Source organism: Suncus etruscus, chromosome 10, assembly GCF_024139225.1.
Source record: "Suncus etruscus isolate mSunEtr1 chromosome 10, mSunEtr1.pri.cur, whole genome shotgun sequence".
Lineage (NCBI taxonomy): Eukaryota > Metazoa > Chordata > Mammalia > Eulipotyphla > Soricidae > Suncus > Suncus etruscus.
The window spans coordinates 12,162,793-12,178,482 of NC_064857.1; the positions used below are offsets into that span (position 1 = coordinate 12,162,793).

General features: G+C 36.3%; 1 protein-coding gene across 1 annotated transcript; it reads left to right on the top strand.

Annotated features, from left to right (window-relative positions):
- Positions 1–335: 335 nt before the first annotated feature.
- On the top strand, positions 336–11,777 carry PSKH2 (protein serine kinase H2). The gene is made up of 3 exons (XM_049782421.1): positions 336–514; positions 6,976–7,642; positions 11,478–11,777. The coding sequence occupies exons 1-3, from the start codon at positions 336–338 to the stop codon at positions 11,775–11,777; spliced, it is 1,146 nt and encodes a 381-aa protein (XP_049638378.1).
- The last annotated feature ends 3,913 nt before the right edge of the window (positions 11,778–15,690 follow it).

Sequence of the window (15,690 nt, forward strand, 5' to 3'; positions counted from 1 at the left end):
TTATCTACATTTTACCTCAGTCTTGGAAGCAAAAAGACCTTTACAGAGTAGACAGTTTTCACAACCCAAGTTTAATCTTATTTCTTTATGTACTTATTTTACAGATTGAAAAACAGAGGCCCAGAAAAGCAAGCCCAGACTTCTGCCCTCTTGTCCACTTTGCTTTGCTCAAATGCTACACCAAAGTCCAAATAAATAACAGTGGGGGGTCTTCTTGCTAACAAAGACCTCACAGTGGGCCTTGGAGAGTGTCTGTTCCTCCCTATCTGTCTCCACTGTGCTGAATACACCCAAGGCTGCAGCAGGAGCTTGTGGCCTCTGAGAGGCTAGTGGGGATGGGCTGCGGGGCCAGCAGGAAGGTGGTTCCAGCCCTACCTGAGCTGGCTTGGATCAAAGGCAACGGTCAAAACCAAGGCAACCTCATTGGATCCGGGTCAGAGACTGCAGCTGAGGCAGCCCAGAGGATGCAGATTGCCCGCTTTAGAGCCAAGTTTGATCCCCGGGTACTGTCCAGGTAAAGCTGGGAGAGCATCTGGCTGGAGAGGATTGAACAGGGCAAATTCCTTACCAAACTGTCCTTCAGTGTCCCCTCTTTGAGTCAGCCTGAGGCAGAGAAATACCATGACCTCAATACATTCTTGCTCTAGACCTTTGATGCACAACTGTGACTCATAAATACCTTGTCTGGGGCACCTTTCTCTTGAAATGGGATCTTAGTGTCCTTACCTTTCAGCCTGTATAGGAAGTTGGAGACCTAATTCTTCTAAGCACTAATTTGCAAACATAAAAGTTCAGACCACATTGACAACTTATACTTGGTGTTCCTAGAAAGGTCTGGTATTTGTTCTACTGAATTGTAAAAAAAAAAAATGAGATGACAATGAAAGAGAAATTGGCTTTGGAGGCTGTCGGATATCAGATAGTGTCTCTTTAATTTGTTTCATTGGCCTTTCTCCTCTGCAAAATGGGAATAATATCTACATCTTAGATCAGTGTGCGGATCATTAAAGTAAAACATGTGAATGCTGCTTGCACTGTGGGGCACAAGATATCACTTCCATGTTCATGTTGCACTTATTATTACCCTCCTCATATAAACTAAGTATGACTTAGTTGACAAAGTGTTAGAAGTCAGAGAAGGTCATTGGCTGTTTGACCCGACAGTTTTCTCAGAATGCACCATGTTGAATATGTTGAGGAAGAAAATCGTCATCTCTTTCATTTTGTAGTGTTTGGTGGGCCACGAGGGTGGGTGGCTTACCAATTTCTCCAGAACACTTTGACACTTCTTCAGCTATTTCTACAATTTTAGTTTAGTCACTGTGATTTAAAGTACTGTAATTCACAGTACTGTTAATGACAAGGTTTTGTGCATACAATATTCCAACACCACACCCTCCACCAGAATGTCTGCTTCCTTCCGCCCTGGTCTCAGTGTCCACTTCTCAACTATTGCTCCCGACTAGTATGTTAAGTTCAGTTCTGTTTCCTTACTCTGCTTCTTTATATCCCAAATATAAGAAAGAGCTTTCTGTATCTGTCCATAGCCTTCTGACTAACTTCACTCAATATGATACACTCCAGCTCCATCCATGTAGTGGCACATTGCTGCATAGCTTATAGCTGCATAGTATTTTGCAGTTTTACAGTATTGCTCAGCTGATAGCTATGTAGTAGTTTATTGTGTATACAGGCCATAGCCTCTTTATCCAATCATCTCTTCTTGACACTTGGTTGTTTCTAGATTTAGTCTATTGTGAGCAGTTGCAACAAACATAGAGCACCTCTGATCTTAGCCATGTATGCTCGTGGCATCACAGAGCCATTTCTGGTCTTCTCAGAGACTTCTGGTACAAGGTCAACTTAAGGATCCATCCAGTAAGTGCTCATCTTAGAAAAACAGAACAAAATGATCCAACTGGTCATGAAACAGAATGGGTATTAATTTTGTAAGACTGAATAGGTTAATATCTTAATGCAGGCACAGAATTTATGCTCATTAAATCACATTCTACAGTGAGCCATCAACATGCTAAAGAGTACTTCAGATCATCTGTTGTAAAGGGAAACAGTGCTGCCGTATTTATCCACGCTCTTACTTTCTACCTCAAGGGAGGACTTCCAAATTCCCACCTCTTAGAATGTGAAAGGACCATAGAAGTGAAAGATCATTGTGAGGATCTCATTTTATTTTATTTTTAAACTTTATTTATTTATTGATTGGTTGGTTTCTGGGCCACACTCAGCAAAGCTCATGGGCTACTCCTGGCTCTTCACTCACAAATCGCCCCTGACTGGCTGGGGGACCATATGGGATGCCTGAAATCAAATCTCATCCCTCCTAGGTCAGCAGGATGCAAGGCAAAGGCCCCATTATGAGGATTTTAAAGAAATCTCAAAATTTTTTCTTAATAGATGAGGAGTGAAGCCACAAAAGATACTTGGAGAATTGAATCTAGTTCTGCCTCTCTGCCATTGTAATTCTAATTTTGATTCTTGTAGAATAAATAGAATAGAATTTAACTGTTTATTTTGGGGAAGTTCATTACCATTGCTTCTATCTAATGAGTTGTACAATTATTGTTTCCATACATTTTTTTCACCTTAGGTTGTCCAATGTTTTTGTGCAGTCTTATATATGTATAGTGGTAATAAAACTAAATTTCTCAAATTCTATAGTGCTGCAAACTGATAACTTGATTAAAAAGTAAAGCTAAAAAATCTACTCTTTGTAGTTGCTGAAAAAATGAAAGAAATAATTATAATGTATACAAGCTCTGCATTATATGGAATTGTCTCTTCCACACAATTGACTTCGAGGCTGCTTTTGAGTGGTGCAAATGGATTGAAATGCATTCTTCCATGCTTGTTTTGCTCTTTAATGTTTTCAGAGTCTGTGTGATCATTTAGAAGTAATCTCTTCATAAATGATTCTTTTATTCAATATTTATTGTTGTTCCCTCTATGCCAGTCACTGCACAGGAAATAGTCACTTAAGTGATAAGAATCATTCACTATATCTTTTTAAAAGAATATTAGGAGTTATTTTGTAATTCAACTGAAATTACTTATTTCCACTACTCTAAATTGTGGATTAGAGTCTGCTTTCTCTCCATTGTCAAATTACTAGCACCTTTTCCCCAAATACAAGGTCCTTTTTCTGTACTGAAAAATTCATTTTATCTGAGCAAAAGAGTGATGTTTGTCAGATATGATTATTTTCCTGCTGATTAATTTGATGAGCAAATGGGTTTGCTTACAGTTTCGAGTGCATAGAAATAAATTGGCATTTGCACAATGCTTTCATTCATTTTAGAATTAATGCAAAAACTCATTAGCCTGCAAAGCAGTAGAATTTGAAATGCTTGTGATTGTCTTCAAAAATCTTCCTCAGAGTGTATGTGCATTTAAAGGAGCTGTTGGAAGAGAAGGAAGAGGTGGCATTTATTTAATGTGACCGAATTACTATTTTGAAAAGATAATTGGTCAGAAGTTTCAATGCACTCTAGAGAACAGAGCTGTTTTCTGCTAGCTAGTTCAGCCAAATGCTATTTTTTATTCAGCGAGCACCAGGAATTTAAGCAACATATAGGCTGGCCCCGCAAAATTACCAGACAAGTAAATCCGTATGTAAATAAGACTATTTTTAGCAGAGATTAACATATGTATTTGAATCTTTGGCATTGAGTGTTAGTCATAATTGCCTTCTCCTTCAGCACTCTCTTAATCTGTCTCATTTTCTGGCACCTTTTTGTGGGAGGAATTTTAATAAAGCAAAAGAGCATCCAACGATAATACAAACAAGACTTGTATGGTAATCCTCATTCTGTAATGTAGCAAATGGGCTAATCTGATCTTTAAATGCTTGTGTTTGTAAAATGAGGGGTTGAACTCAATCACTTTCATATTCTTTTCTATAGAAAAATCATTATTTTAAGTTTAGTTCTGTCCCAAACCAAAGGAAAAAACATGTAAAGTGTTAACTTTGATAATATTTGTCTGTATTCCTGTGAGTTATCATCATTGTGTTAATATTCTTTTAGACATAGTGTTACTGTATCACATTTACCATCCAAGTGTCATATTTTATTTTATTTTTTATTTTTTGAGAACAAAACCTTAACCTTTATTTCCAGCATTCTAGCCAAAAATAGAGGGGAAAACATGTGCTTGATTTTCATTGTTTAATGTGAGAATCTAGTTGCCTAGGTCACTTCTAATCCATGCCACCACTAATCTTAGTCATCATAGACTCTCCACCCACCCCCACTGGATATTCTTTTGCTTTATGCTCTACATATGAGTGAGATCATCTGGTATTTGTCGTCTTTCTAACCCACTTTCTTAACATGACACCCTCTTTTTCATGTAAGTCAGTGTTTTTCAGAGTAGTGATTCCAACCCATAGGGACTCATGAACCGATTCAAAGTGTGTGCTAGTAACTCGAGGTTAATTGGAAATCAGCACTTCGTTTGTCTAAAAAAGGTATATTTCCACCCTGTTAAAGGAAGAAAGGGGTGCTGAGTGTTTAGATATATGTTCATATATATTTTTCCCTAAAATCAAAAATATTGTATTTTTCACTCTATAAGGTGCACCTGACCATAGATGCACACAGATTTTTAGATGCTCTCTTCCCCTGCAGTCAGGCTTCAGCTCCAGATGGTATTTGCTGTATAAGACGCATCTTTGGGGGGAGGGATAAATGCATTTTATGGTATAAAAATATGGTAGGTCAAGTGAGTTTCAAAACCTCTGATCAAAGTTGCAACAACATGGTTTCATCTTTTAATGCTGAATAATATTCTACTGTGTATATACCACAACTTCTTTTACCACTTATCTATTTTTTGGACACTTGAGTTGTTTTCAGAACATATTTTTTACAGTGTTGCAAGAACTATAGGTGTGCGTATATACATATATATACATATATATATGTTTTTTTAAACTTATGTTTTTGTTTATTGGGATAGATGTCAAAGAGTGGACTCTGAGGTTGTTCAGAAGAATCCTTGATAGTTTTTTTTCAATTTAGATAAAACTTTACATGAATAATTGAAATTCTCACCAACCTTTTGAGATAATTACATATCACTGGCAGACATCCCATGTTTAAATTTGATTTGTTGCAGAGATATTGAGAGTATATGAAAGTCATGGTCAAATTCAGGTAAATTGTGGAAACTGCTTGCTGTGGAATTGTTCTGACTCCATCCTAACAAAAATTTTTGGTCACACCACAGGTCTTACTCCTGACTTTGCACTCCAGGATCACTCTTGGTGGGCTTGGGCTGGGAGGTCCATATGGATGCTAGGGATTAAATCTAGGTTGTCTGCTAACAGTGCAAACTGTTTACCCAAGTATTATCATTCTCGCCCATTCGCCAGACTTTTAAATCTTGAAAACTGGTTTCAGGGGCCAGAGCAGTGCTGCAAGTGGTAAGGCGCCTTGCACGTGGTAGCCTAGGATGGACCATGGTTCGTCCCCCAGCGTCCCATTTGATATCCCAAGCCAGGAGCGATTTCTGAGCTCATAGCCAGGAGTAACCCCTGAGCGTCAGCAGGTGTGGCCCAAAAGCCAAAAAACGAAAAAAAAAAAAAAAAAAAAAAGGAAACTGGCTTTACATTAGCAAGTGCTGATAGATGTTGGTTTCTTGGCGGTATCTAGCTCTGTGCTAAGTGCTTAATCCTGGCTTGGTATTCAGGGAGCCTTATGTAGTTGTGGGGATTGAACTAGGGTTGGTTACATGTAAGGTGAAAGTTTTAACCCTAAGTGTTATCCCTTCAGCACACATTATTTGCATGTACATTGGCCATATATTCATTTAAAAAATTCTTTTTTTGGCTATTCTTGGCTGTGCTCAGGGATTTTACCTGACTCTGTTCAGGGATCATTTATATTGGGTCTTAGGGGACCATATGGGGTGCCAGGGATTGAATCCAGGTTGGGAAAACACAGGAAAAGGGGAAAGGTGGACGGAGGACAGAAAGGGAGGAAGACAGGAAGGAAGAGGAATACTTTAATCCAGGTTTGGTGATGGTTGGTTGTTATAGAATGATAATAACCAGGACTGAGAGAGGAAAGGAAACAGCACCAGGAGTTACTCAAATTCTTTCCCAAATCTTAACAATACTTTTCGCAATACAAATTATGACAATACATTTACTTTTATTTTTTTATAAAAAAGTGTCAATGTTCATATCTAAAAGGAAAAAGGCATTCTACCACTGGGTAGAGATTTTTTTTAATTAAAAATTGACATTTAAAAATATCCTGGAACACAATAATTTTAAAATTAGTGATAGCTGGGCCTGGAGAGATAGCACAGCGGTGTTTGCCTTGCAAGCAGCTGATTCAGGACCTAAGGTGGTTGGTTCGAATCCCGGTGTCCCATATAATCCCCCGTGCCTGCCAGGAGCTATTTCTGAGCAGACAGCCAGGAGTAACCCCTGAGCATTGCCGCGTGTGGCCCAAAAACAAAACAAAAAAAATTAGTAATAGCTAGTGATATTAAAATTGTTGACTTACTTGGGGGTTGGAGTAGTTGCCTTATCTTATATGCAGTCGAACTAAGTTTGATCCCTGACATCCAGTAGGGTCTCCCAAGTTCTACTAGGTGCAACTTTTTTTTTTTAATTTTTTCATTTCTTTTAAAAATATCTTTATGTAATCATACTAGGAGTAATTCTTGAGTGTAGCAGCAGACATTAGCCCTAAGCACCTCTGTGTGTGTCCACTCCCCACAAATTGTTAATTTACTATTTTTTCCATAGTCCTTGCCTTCATTTCAAACAAAAAATGTTTAAGATATTTTTTAAAAATAAGGAGAATTAAGCAACAATAGGAAAGGGAATTGGATGAGAGGATCGAAAGACTTCCTCGATAACTTTGAGCATTCACTTAGGTCACTTTGAAATCATTTTGAAAGCTAAGTTTTTCATTATATGTCTATATATATTTTTAACAACAGATACAACATCAAGTCTCTTATTGGGACAGGCAGTTTCAGCAAGGTCGTCAGGGTGGAACAGAAGACCACCAAGAAACCTTTTGCAATCAAGGTGATGGAAACCAGGGCGAGAGAAGGCAAAGAAGCCTGCGACTCTGAGCTCACTGTCCTGAGGCGAGTTTGTCATCGTTATATTGTGCAGCTCATGGAGATCTTTGAAGCCCAGGACCGAGTTTACATGGTGATGGAGTTGGCCACTGGAGGGGAACTCTTCGACCGACTTTTGACTCAAGGATCTTTTACAGAGCAAGATGCTGTCAGAATTCTCCAGATGGTGGCTGATGGTGTTCAATATTTGCATGGATTGCGAATAACTCACAGGGACTTAAAGCCTGAAAATCTCTTGTATTATCATCCAGGTGCCGAGTCCAAAATTTTGATCACCGATTTTGGTTTGGCACATTCTGGGAACAAAAGTGGCGACTGGACCATGAGAACGCTTTGTGGCACCCCACATTACATAGCCCCTGAGGTATTGCTTCGGCAGCCTTATACCAGTGCTGTTGACATGTGGGCCCTTGGTGTGATCACATATGTTTTACTCAGTGGATTTCTGCCTTTTGATGATGAGAACCATACGAGGCTTTACAGGAAGATTCTGAAAGGCAAACTGAATTATACCCGAGAGGTAAGAGAGTGGGTTTTTGTTTGTTTGTTTGTTTGTTTGTTTTATTGTGACCAATGCGAGTTACAAGTCTTCACAGTTATATTTAAGGTACAAAGTGACAATGAATTAGGGCCATTCCCACCACCAGTGTTGACCTCCCTCCACCCCGGTTCCCAGCATGCATCCTATACATCCCTTACATTCCATGCATCCCTTTGCTCCCCTGAATTGCTAGTGTAGCTGATCCCTTTTGTATATATCTTGATGTAGATTGGGTATTTTGATTCTATTGTTGATGACTTTGGGTTTGGTGTTCGGGTCTGATCATTTTTTATTTTCACTCAATGTTCATATGACTGTTTGTTCCTGGTACCATCCACTTTTTTTTTCCTTCCCCCTCCATTTATGAGGCAAAACAAGATGTGGTTCTTTTGGGGAAAAAAGAAAAAAGAAAAAGAAATAAAAGGATGCTAGGAGGAGTCTGCCTAGGAGCTATCAGTATCAATAGTTTTATGGATTCCACAGTTGAATATCACAACCTAGGTACCATTGACAATAAGGGCTCAATAATTATATTGGGAAGCTGGAAACCTAATTCTTAGGTTGCTGTTAATAGTTGATATTTAATGAAGATACCAGATACATAACTTCCTGTACCCAGCTATGATATATAAACTCAAAATATCTGATGAGATAGTCTGTTTTGGCTCTGATCTTGGACCCCCATGAATGAGTTGTTGGCTGTAAATACATGACATTGATAACCAAGTAGCCTAAGTGTTTGCGATTTTGAGCCAGCTCAGTAGGTTAATATGTGTTCAACAGCTCCGCAGGATGCTTTGATATTTGGTGAGAAATTTTCTTGCTTTAAATCTACATGATCCAAGCCCTTCTTAAGCTGTAGTGCTTTTCCTTAGTGAAATGATTGGCCTCTCAGCTCTTGACAAATGTAATTTAAAACCCTCAATTTAATGCCACTCTTAGTCACGAAGACTGCTAAGAGCTCACAGTGGAGGATAAATTACTAGAAATAGTTTGCAAATATACATTTAGGAATTTTAAAATCATAGATGCTGATACGACAGTTTTGCTACAAAGAACCAAAGTATATAATCCCCAAATGCAATAAAGATTTCATCATAGAGATATTAATCTGAGCTATATTACAAAACTATAACATTAAATCAAACACCAAGAGAATACTTGAATAAATTATGGAACATATATAAAATAGTCCCTAAGAAGTAGAAAGCTTGTCTAGAGTACAGGCGAGGGTGGGGTGGGGAGGAGGGAGATTTGGGACACTGGAGATGGGAATGTAGCACTAGTGAAGGGGGGTGTTCTTTACATGACTGAAACCCAACCACAATCATGTTTGTAATCAAGGTGTTTAAATAAAGATATTAATTAAAAAAGAATCCAGGCACAAAAAAGTCAAAAAAGTCCCTAAATTATGCATGCTAATATATATCTATATATCTATATATTGTTTTGTTTGGTTTGGTTTTGGGCCACACCCAACAGCTCTCAGGGGCTACTTCTGGCTCTATGCTCAGAAATCACCCTGGCAGGCTCAGCTCAGACCATATGGGATGCCTGGAATTGAACCTGGGTCAGTTCTGGTTCTGCTATGTGCAAGACAAATGCCCTACTTCTATGCTATCACTCTGGCCCCTGGTATTATATATATTTTAAAAATAAAAAGTCTATATTTTCAAATATATTTACAATATATAGTTTATATGGTATATAATCTTAGAATTTTTAACATATCAATTTTATAAATTTTTGCACAAATAATTCCATACTTTCTTGTGCACACCAATCACTAATGCACCTTGTTTGTCTCTCAAGAACCCCAAAACCCTCTATCTCAAGCGCCCCTTCCTCATCTCAGGTGTATAGGTTCAGTTCTCCCCTCATATTGCCTTGGTTGCTACTACTTTGCTGTTTATCTTAAGTTACACTTATTCAAATCTATTGAATTATTGAAATGTGTCAATATATAAAGTACATAAATTTGTGAAATATTATTTGGTTATTGGAATCAGAATAATGTGGGAAAATTTTTGCCCAGAATTAAACTTGAAAGAAATACGAATTCATCTTATGATTTAAGGATATGGATATTTGACTTTCTGTGTTACTTTAATATTTTTGTGATTTTATTTTTATTTATAAAAACAGTTCTCCAGCTATTTATTGATGCATAGTAAAAAGCTCTTAAATCTAGTGTCTTAAAATAACAATGAGTGGGAGGTTTGGATTTGGATTCTCGAGCTGGCAGTGCTCAAGGGTTATTTCTGACATGGAATTCAGGGTTTCACTCATGGTGATGCTCAGAGGAGCCATAAATGGTGCAGAGCATTCAAATTGGGGTTTACTATGTGCAGAGCAAATGTCTTAACTCCATCCTATCTCTCTAGTCCCTTAAAATAACATATATGAACACAGAAAAGAAGGATCACATTATGTTTATATATAATTGCAATATTATAAAAATCTTACCAGATTTCAACCTTCAACTTCTGATCTCATTTAACCTTAATTCTTTTGAGAACCTATCTTAAAATACATCCACATTATAGGCTAGAATTAAAATGATAAATATTCAAAAACAGTGAGTTTGTAATACCATTATAAATTAATGTAAATATAGTAAAGATCTTTGTAATAACATCAGCATGGCCCTATCTTTTCTTTTTTTTTATGGGGGGGTTGGACATCACACCTGGCAGCACTTAGGGGTTACTCCTGACTCTATGCTCAGAAATCGCTCCTGGCAGGGTATATATAATACATATATATATATATGTAAAGCTACAGAGCCAACAACATTGTAAGTATGAGATCCAAGCTATAACAATAAAAATATGCGTATCAAGGAAATATGTTGAGGGTGGGAGGGAACCTGGGACATGGAGAGAAATTGACACTGGTGATGATATTCTGTTGGAACATTGTACACCAAAACTCAATCATGTAAAGCATGGTGTCTTAATATAATAACTTATTTTTAGGGAAGTTAAAAATAAAAGAGAATTACTAGAAAATTACCACTGAGTAATTTAAATAATAATGAATTTTTAAAGTGCCAAGTGCTATGTTGAGTGCTCTTAGTTCAAGGAAAATGTTTTTTGAAAGTGTGTAATTAAATTCACTACTAATCACAGTCTTCTTCAAAACGCTGTATATTTAGAAAATTTCAAGACTAAATATAGCCCTTAAATGTTTATGATATTGCATCTGGAATTTCAAGGAAAGCATCTTTTTTGTTGTATGTTTGTAGTGTTTAACTTTTTATTTTGGCCACACCCCATATCATTTAAGGGTTACTCCTGGATCTGCCTTCAGAAATTACTTCTGGTAGGCTCAGGAGGGCCATATGGGATGCTGGGATCAAACCTAGGTTGGCAGCATGAAAGACAAACTCCCTGCTCACTATGCTATTTCTTCAGCCCCATGTTTAGTTTTTGAATAATAATTTGTAACATTGTGAGGATTTTTTTTTGTTTGTTTTGTTTTTCAGGGGAAAGATCCTATCCCCAATGAATGTTATTTTTTTCTTGTCAAGTCCATGTATAAATGATGTAGAAAATTATATTATTCATGGCAGCATGTTGATCACTGAACAGAAAATTTTGAAAGATAATTTGTTTTTGTTCTTTTGCTAAGGAGTTCTCTCTCTTTCGTGCTCTTTCACTATCTTGTTTTGCTTCTTGCAGAAGTATAGTTTTAAATTCATTACAGTTAATGATGTATATAAAAAAGTTATGGGGGTTTGATGGCTAATGATCTATATAAGAATAATATGATTTTGATGTGAGTGTATAATTTAATTAATTTTTTTTCTTAGCCTTGGCCAAACATTTCTCACTTGGCAAAGGACTTTATAGACAAACTGCTGATTTTGGAGGCCAGTCATCGCATGTCAGCTGGACAGGCTCTGGCCCATCCCTGGGTGATCACCATGGCTGCAGGTTGTTCCAGGAAGAATCATCAGAGGCTCATTTCTCAGAACCTCCTGCGGAAGGAGTCGCCATATTCTCAGAGTCCCAGATCAACACAATCTTCTAAGTCCTATTATCACAAATCAAGGCATCTTTGGAAGAAGAGAAACTTAAGAGTAGAAGATGCACCACTGTCTCCACATTAGTGATTGTAGTGGACGTGATCTTTAAAGGAAAATTCTCCAAGTTTAAGCCAGATTCAGTAAATTTTGTAGAAATATCACACCACTGGGACCAGAACTTTATTATCATTAAAGACATCCTAAGACCCCAAGGATATGGGAACTTTGTTAGATAAAATTGTCCTTTACTTAAAAATATTTTTGGCTTAAGTTTTTCTGACATGCATGTTAATTTTCACAAAATATGCTTCTGTAAAAGATAAATAGTAAACAATAGTATGCTAATGTAATTGGAAATAGTAGATGGAGAAAATTTCATATGAATTGACAGGGTTAAATAAAAGATGAGATTATAGGAATAAGGGTTATTATAAGTCTGAAGAGATGACAAATTAGAGACATAGTAGGCAGAGTTAGGAGAAAGGAATGTTTTTATCTTTAATTATGGATTATACTTAAGAACAGTAGAGTGGTAATACCTATTAGGTAATAATAACTATTAATAATTATATTTATAACTAATAATGACTCTTAGGTAACACTCAGGATAGAAGTATGTGTTGATTTTATATTAAAAATATTTAAGCAAATTTCTCATTATGAGGCATATAATGAAACTTAAAAGACAGCAAAACAAAAAATTAGTGGCACTATATCAAACTAAGATTAATTTTCTACCGAGTAAAGGAAATGATACAATGAAAAAGCAAACTAAAGATGGGAGAAAATAGTTGGAAGCCATATATCTGATAAGAGCTGAATCTTGAACCAAAAAAAGTAAGAAACTTCTGCAACTCCGTAAAAAAAAATGTTTTAAAAGAAACAAAGGATTTGAATAGATACTTTAAAGAAGAAATACAAATTGCCAATATATACATGAAAAAGGTTTCAATGTCACTATTCATCAGGGAAATTTAAAATAAAAACTACAATGTGATAGCATCGCACCTAAAAATATTAAAAATGGAGGAAATTGAATCCTTAGTAGGATGGATTGGGAGATCTTACTAGGATTTCTAGATTTTAGTAGATCCTTACTAGGATTGGTTGGGTGCAACTGAATTTGAGACAGTGCCAGCATTCCATGATGTGTCATTTCTCAGGTAAATTAAGTCCTGCATTAGAGGATACCTGTTCCTAAAATCAAGACTTTGTGAGAAAAGCAGCTTCCTTAGGGTAAATGATATAAAAATAATGTTTCCATGGATAATGCAAATGCTTGCACTGTACTTTCAAGTAATAATAAACAAAAAGCTAATGCTTCTTTTGCCTTTTCACTAGTTTTTTTAAAGCAAGTGATCCAGCTCAGAGGTAAGAATCTGATTTTTTAACTCAAGTCTGCTATTTATCATCTGTGTGGCCTTTAAAAGATAGTGCACATATTTGAACCTAAGTTTGTCCATCTATAAAACCAGTTGAAGGACAATGCACATCTATAGGTTTGTTATGTTAAAACAAATATATCTTAAAGGTCTTGGTCACAATCATTGGCTTTAAATAAGTAATCAATATATATTAGAGTAGAATAACATAGCTCCAGGCTAAAGTTATTTTCTAATTTAAGAAATATAAATGTATTAGCATTATATAATTTTAAAGCTTAAGAAATTTTCAAGGATAATAATTTTCAAGAATATACTACTGACAAGAAACATTTTCATATCTTATTAGTCAATCCCCACTTCCTCCCAGACTACAAATTGGAGTTTTTGTTTTTCTCCTTCATCTCCTTGCATTTTAAATTAATTTTTTTTGCTACAAATCTCAAGAAAATGCATCAAATTTAAATGTCTAAGATATAAATATCTACAAAATTAAGATAAGCGCTTCTAATTTCCCCATACTTTTAATTTTTTCCCCAGAGATGATCATTATCTTTACCACATTCTTAGAATTCTTTCAAGCTTTGAACTATATTTTTTACATGAATGAGATCATGCTTTCTGCACCTTGCTTTTTTTTTTTTTCCTGGAGAAAAATAACACAGGATGATTCATTATGTGTATGATTTTGAAGACTTTCTTGGCTGTTTCACATTCATTCAGAAATCTTTTATTTTTTTGTAGGCCCCATATTCAGTTATAGGATCCCATGACGTGTTGCGCCCCATGATTTAAAAAGCAAAGGCCTAGACTGTAGTTAAAATACTGGAGAGTAAGAAATTTAACTCATAAAATTCGAGTTTTGGCCTTAATCATTTACTCTAGGTGAAGGATAGAAGAACCAAACTCAGAAAGAAAGTCAAGCAATAGGGACCCATAATTTAAAAATGTAGGTTCAACTTCAAGATCAGAACTGGTTTTTCAGTTTAGGAAAGATGTAGCCCCGTCTCAGAGATGAACAAAGGCTGGGAGTGGGTGGCTGGCTGAGGCAGCTGGGATTTGACTCCCAGGGTCTGGAAATGGACAGAGGGAAGCAATCCATTCAAATCCCCTGGATAGAAGTTTGAAGCTGAATTCTTTTCTAGTGGGTCTGAATCTTTGTCTCTATAGTAGCTAGTGACAATTATTAGAAAGTTTGTAGGATAGGAGACCTGAGAATTAGGCAGTAGTCTTGATTTGTACTTTTGTAACTATTCTTTTTCCTTCCTTCCTTCCTTCCTTCCTTCCTTCCTTCCTTCCTTCCTTCCTTCCTTCCTTCCTTCCTTCCTTCCTTCCTTCCTTCCTTCCTTCCTCCCTCCCTCCCTCCCTCCCTCTTTTTCTTTCTTTCTTTCTTTTCTTTCTTTCTTTTCTTTCTTTCTTTCTTTTCTTTCTTTCTTTTTTTTTCTTTCTTTCTTTCTTTTCTTTCTTTCTTTCTTTCTTCTTTCTTTCTTTCTTTTCTTCTCTTTCTTTCTTCTCTTTCTTTCTTTCTCTTTCTCTTTCTTTCTTTCTTTCTTCTTTCTTTCTTTCTTTCTTTCTTTCTTTCTTTCTTTCTTCTTTTCTTTCTTCTTTCTCTTTCTTTCTTTCTTCTTTCTTTCTTCTTTTTCTTCTTTCTTCTTTCTTTCTTTCTTTCTTTTTCTTTCTTTCTTTCTTTTCTTTTTTCTTTCTTCTTTCTTTTTCTCTCTTTTCTTTCTTTTCTTTTCCTTCTTTCTTCTTTTTTCTTTCTTCTTTCTTTCTTTCTTTCTTTTCTTTCTTTTTCTTTCTTTCTTTCTTTCTTTCTTTCTTTCTTTCTTTCTTTCTTTCTTTCTTTCTTTCTTTCTTTCTTTCTTTCTTTCTTTCTTTCTTTCTTTCTTTCTTTCTTCCTTCTTTTCTTCTCTTTCTCTCTCTTTCTTTTTCTTTTCCTTTTTTTAAATTTTTCTACACCAAGTGGTGGTCACTTGGTTCTGCTCAAGGAACTCCTGGTTCTGCTCAAGGATAATTCCTGGTGGTACTGGAGGACCATATGTGGTGCCAAGGTATTAAACCAGGGTTGGTCATGTGTAAGACAAAGACTTAATATCCTGAAATATGCCTTAGGGCTCATCTGTAACTTTCCAAGGGCAGAGGGCAAGCCTTTCTTATCTTTGAAATGCCAGAATCTCAGCACTTCAGCAGTACTAAGTGCTTACAGAGGAAATGTGGATTGTATTCTGCTTCCTATGACTTCCCCTGGTTTCCTATGTCTTCCCTTTCCCAGCAAGCAAATCAGTAGAACTGCTAGAGTCATATCATCTTTCTATGCATATTTTTGAATAAGCGTATCTTTGCTAATTCTACCAATTAGACATAGCCTTTGAGATGTGAACTTCTGAGAGAAAACTATAAGCTAGCACTTATGTTCTTATAAGCTAGTTCTTATGTTTAACCTAGTCTACCATCCTCTGGCAAAATCTGGTATTGCAGACTGTTCTAAATACTTCAATATTTCTCATTTGACCAGAGTGTATATGAAAAGAAATGAAAAACTTATTTTAAACATCCTAATAAAAGGGATGAGGGACTTGGCGTGGATCATAGAGTGCATGGCTGCTTGCATCAGG

Excerpts from the sequence above, each read along its gene's own strand:
- PSKH2 (XM_049782421.1), top strand. The coding sequence starts at position 336 with ATGGGCTGCGGGGCCAGCAGGAAGGTGGTTCCAGCCCTACCTGAGCTG. Across the intron at positions 515-6,975 it reads GATCCCCGGGTACTGTCCAG|ATACAACATCAAGTCTCTTA; the intron begins GTAAAGCTGGGA and ends TTTTAACAACAG. Across the intron at positions 7,643-11,477 it reads AACTGAATTATACCCGAGAG|CCTTGGCCAAACATTTCTCA; the intron begins GTAAGAGAGTGG and ends TTTTTTTCTTAG.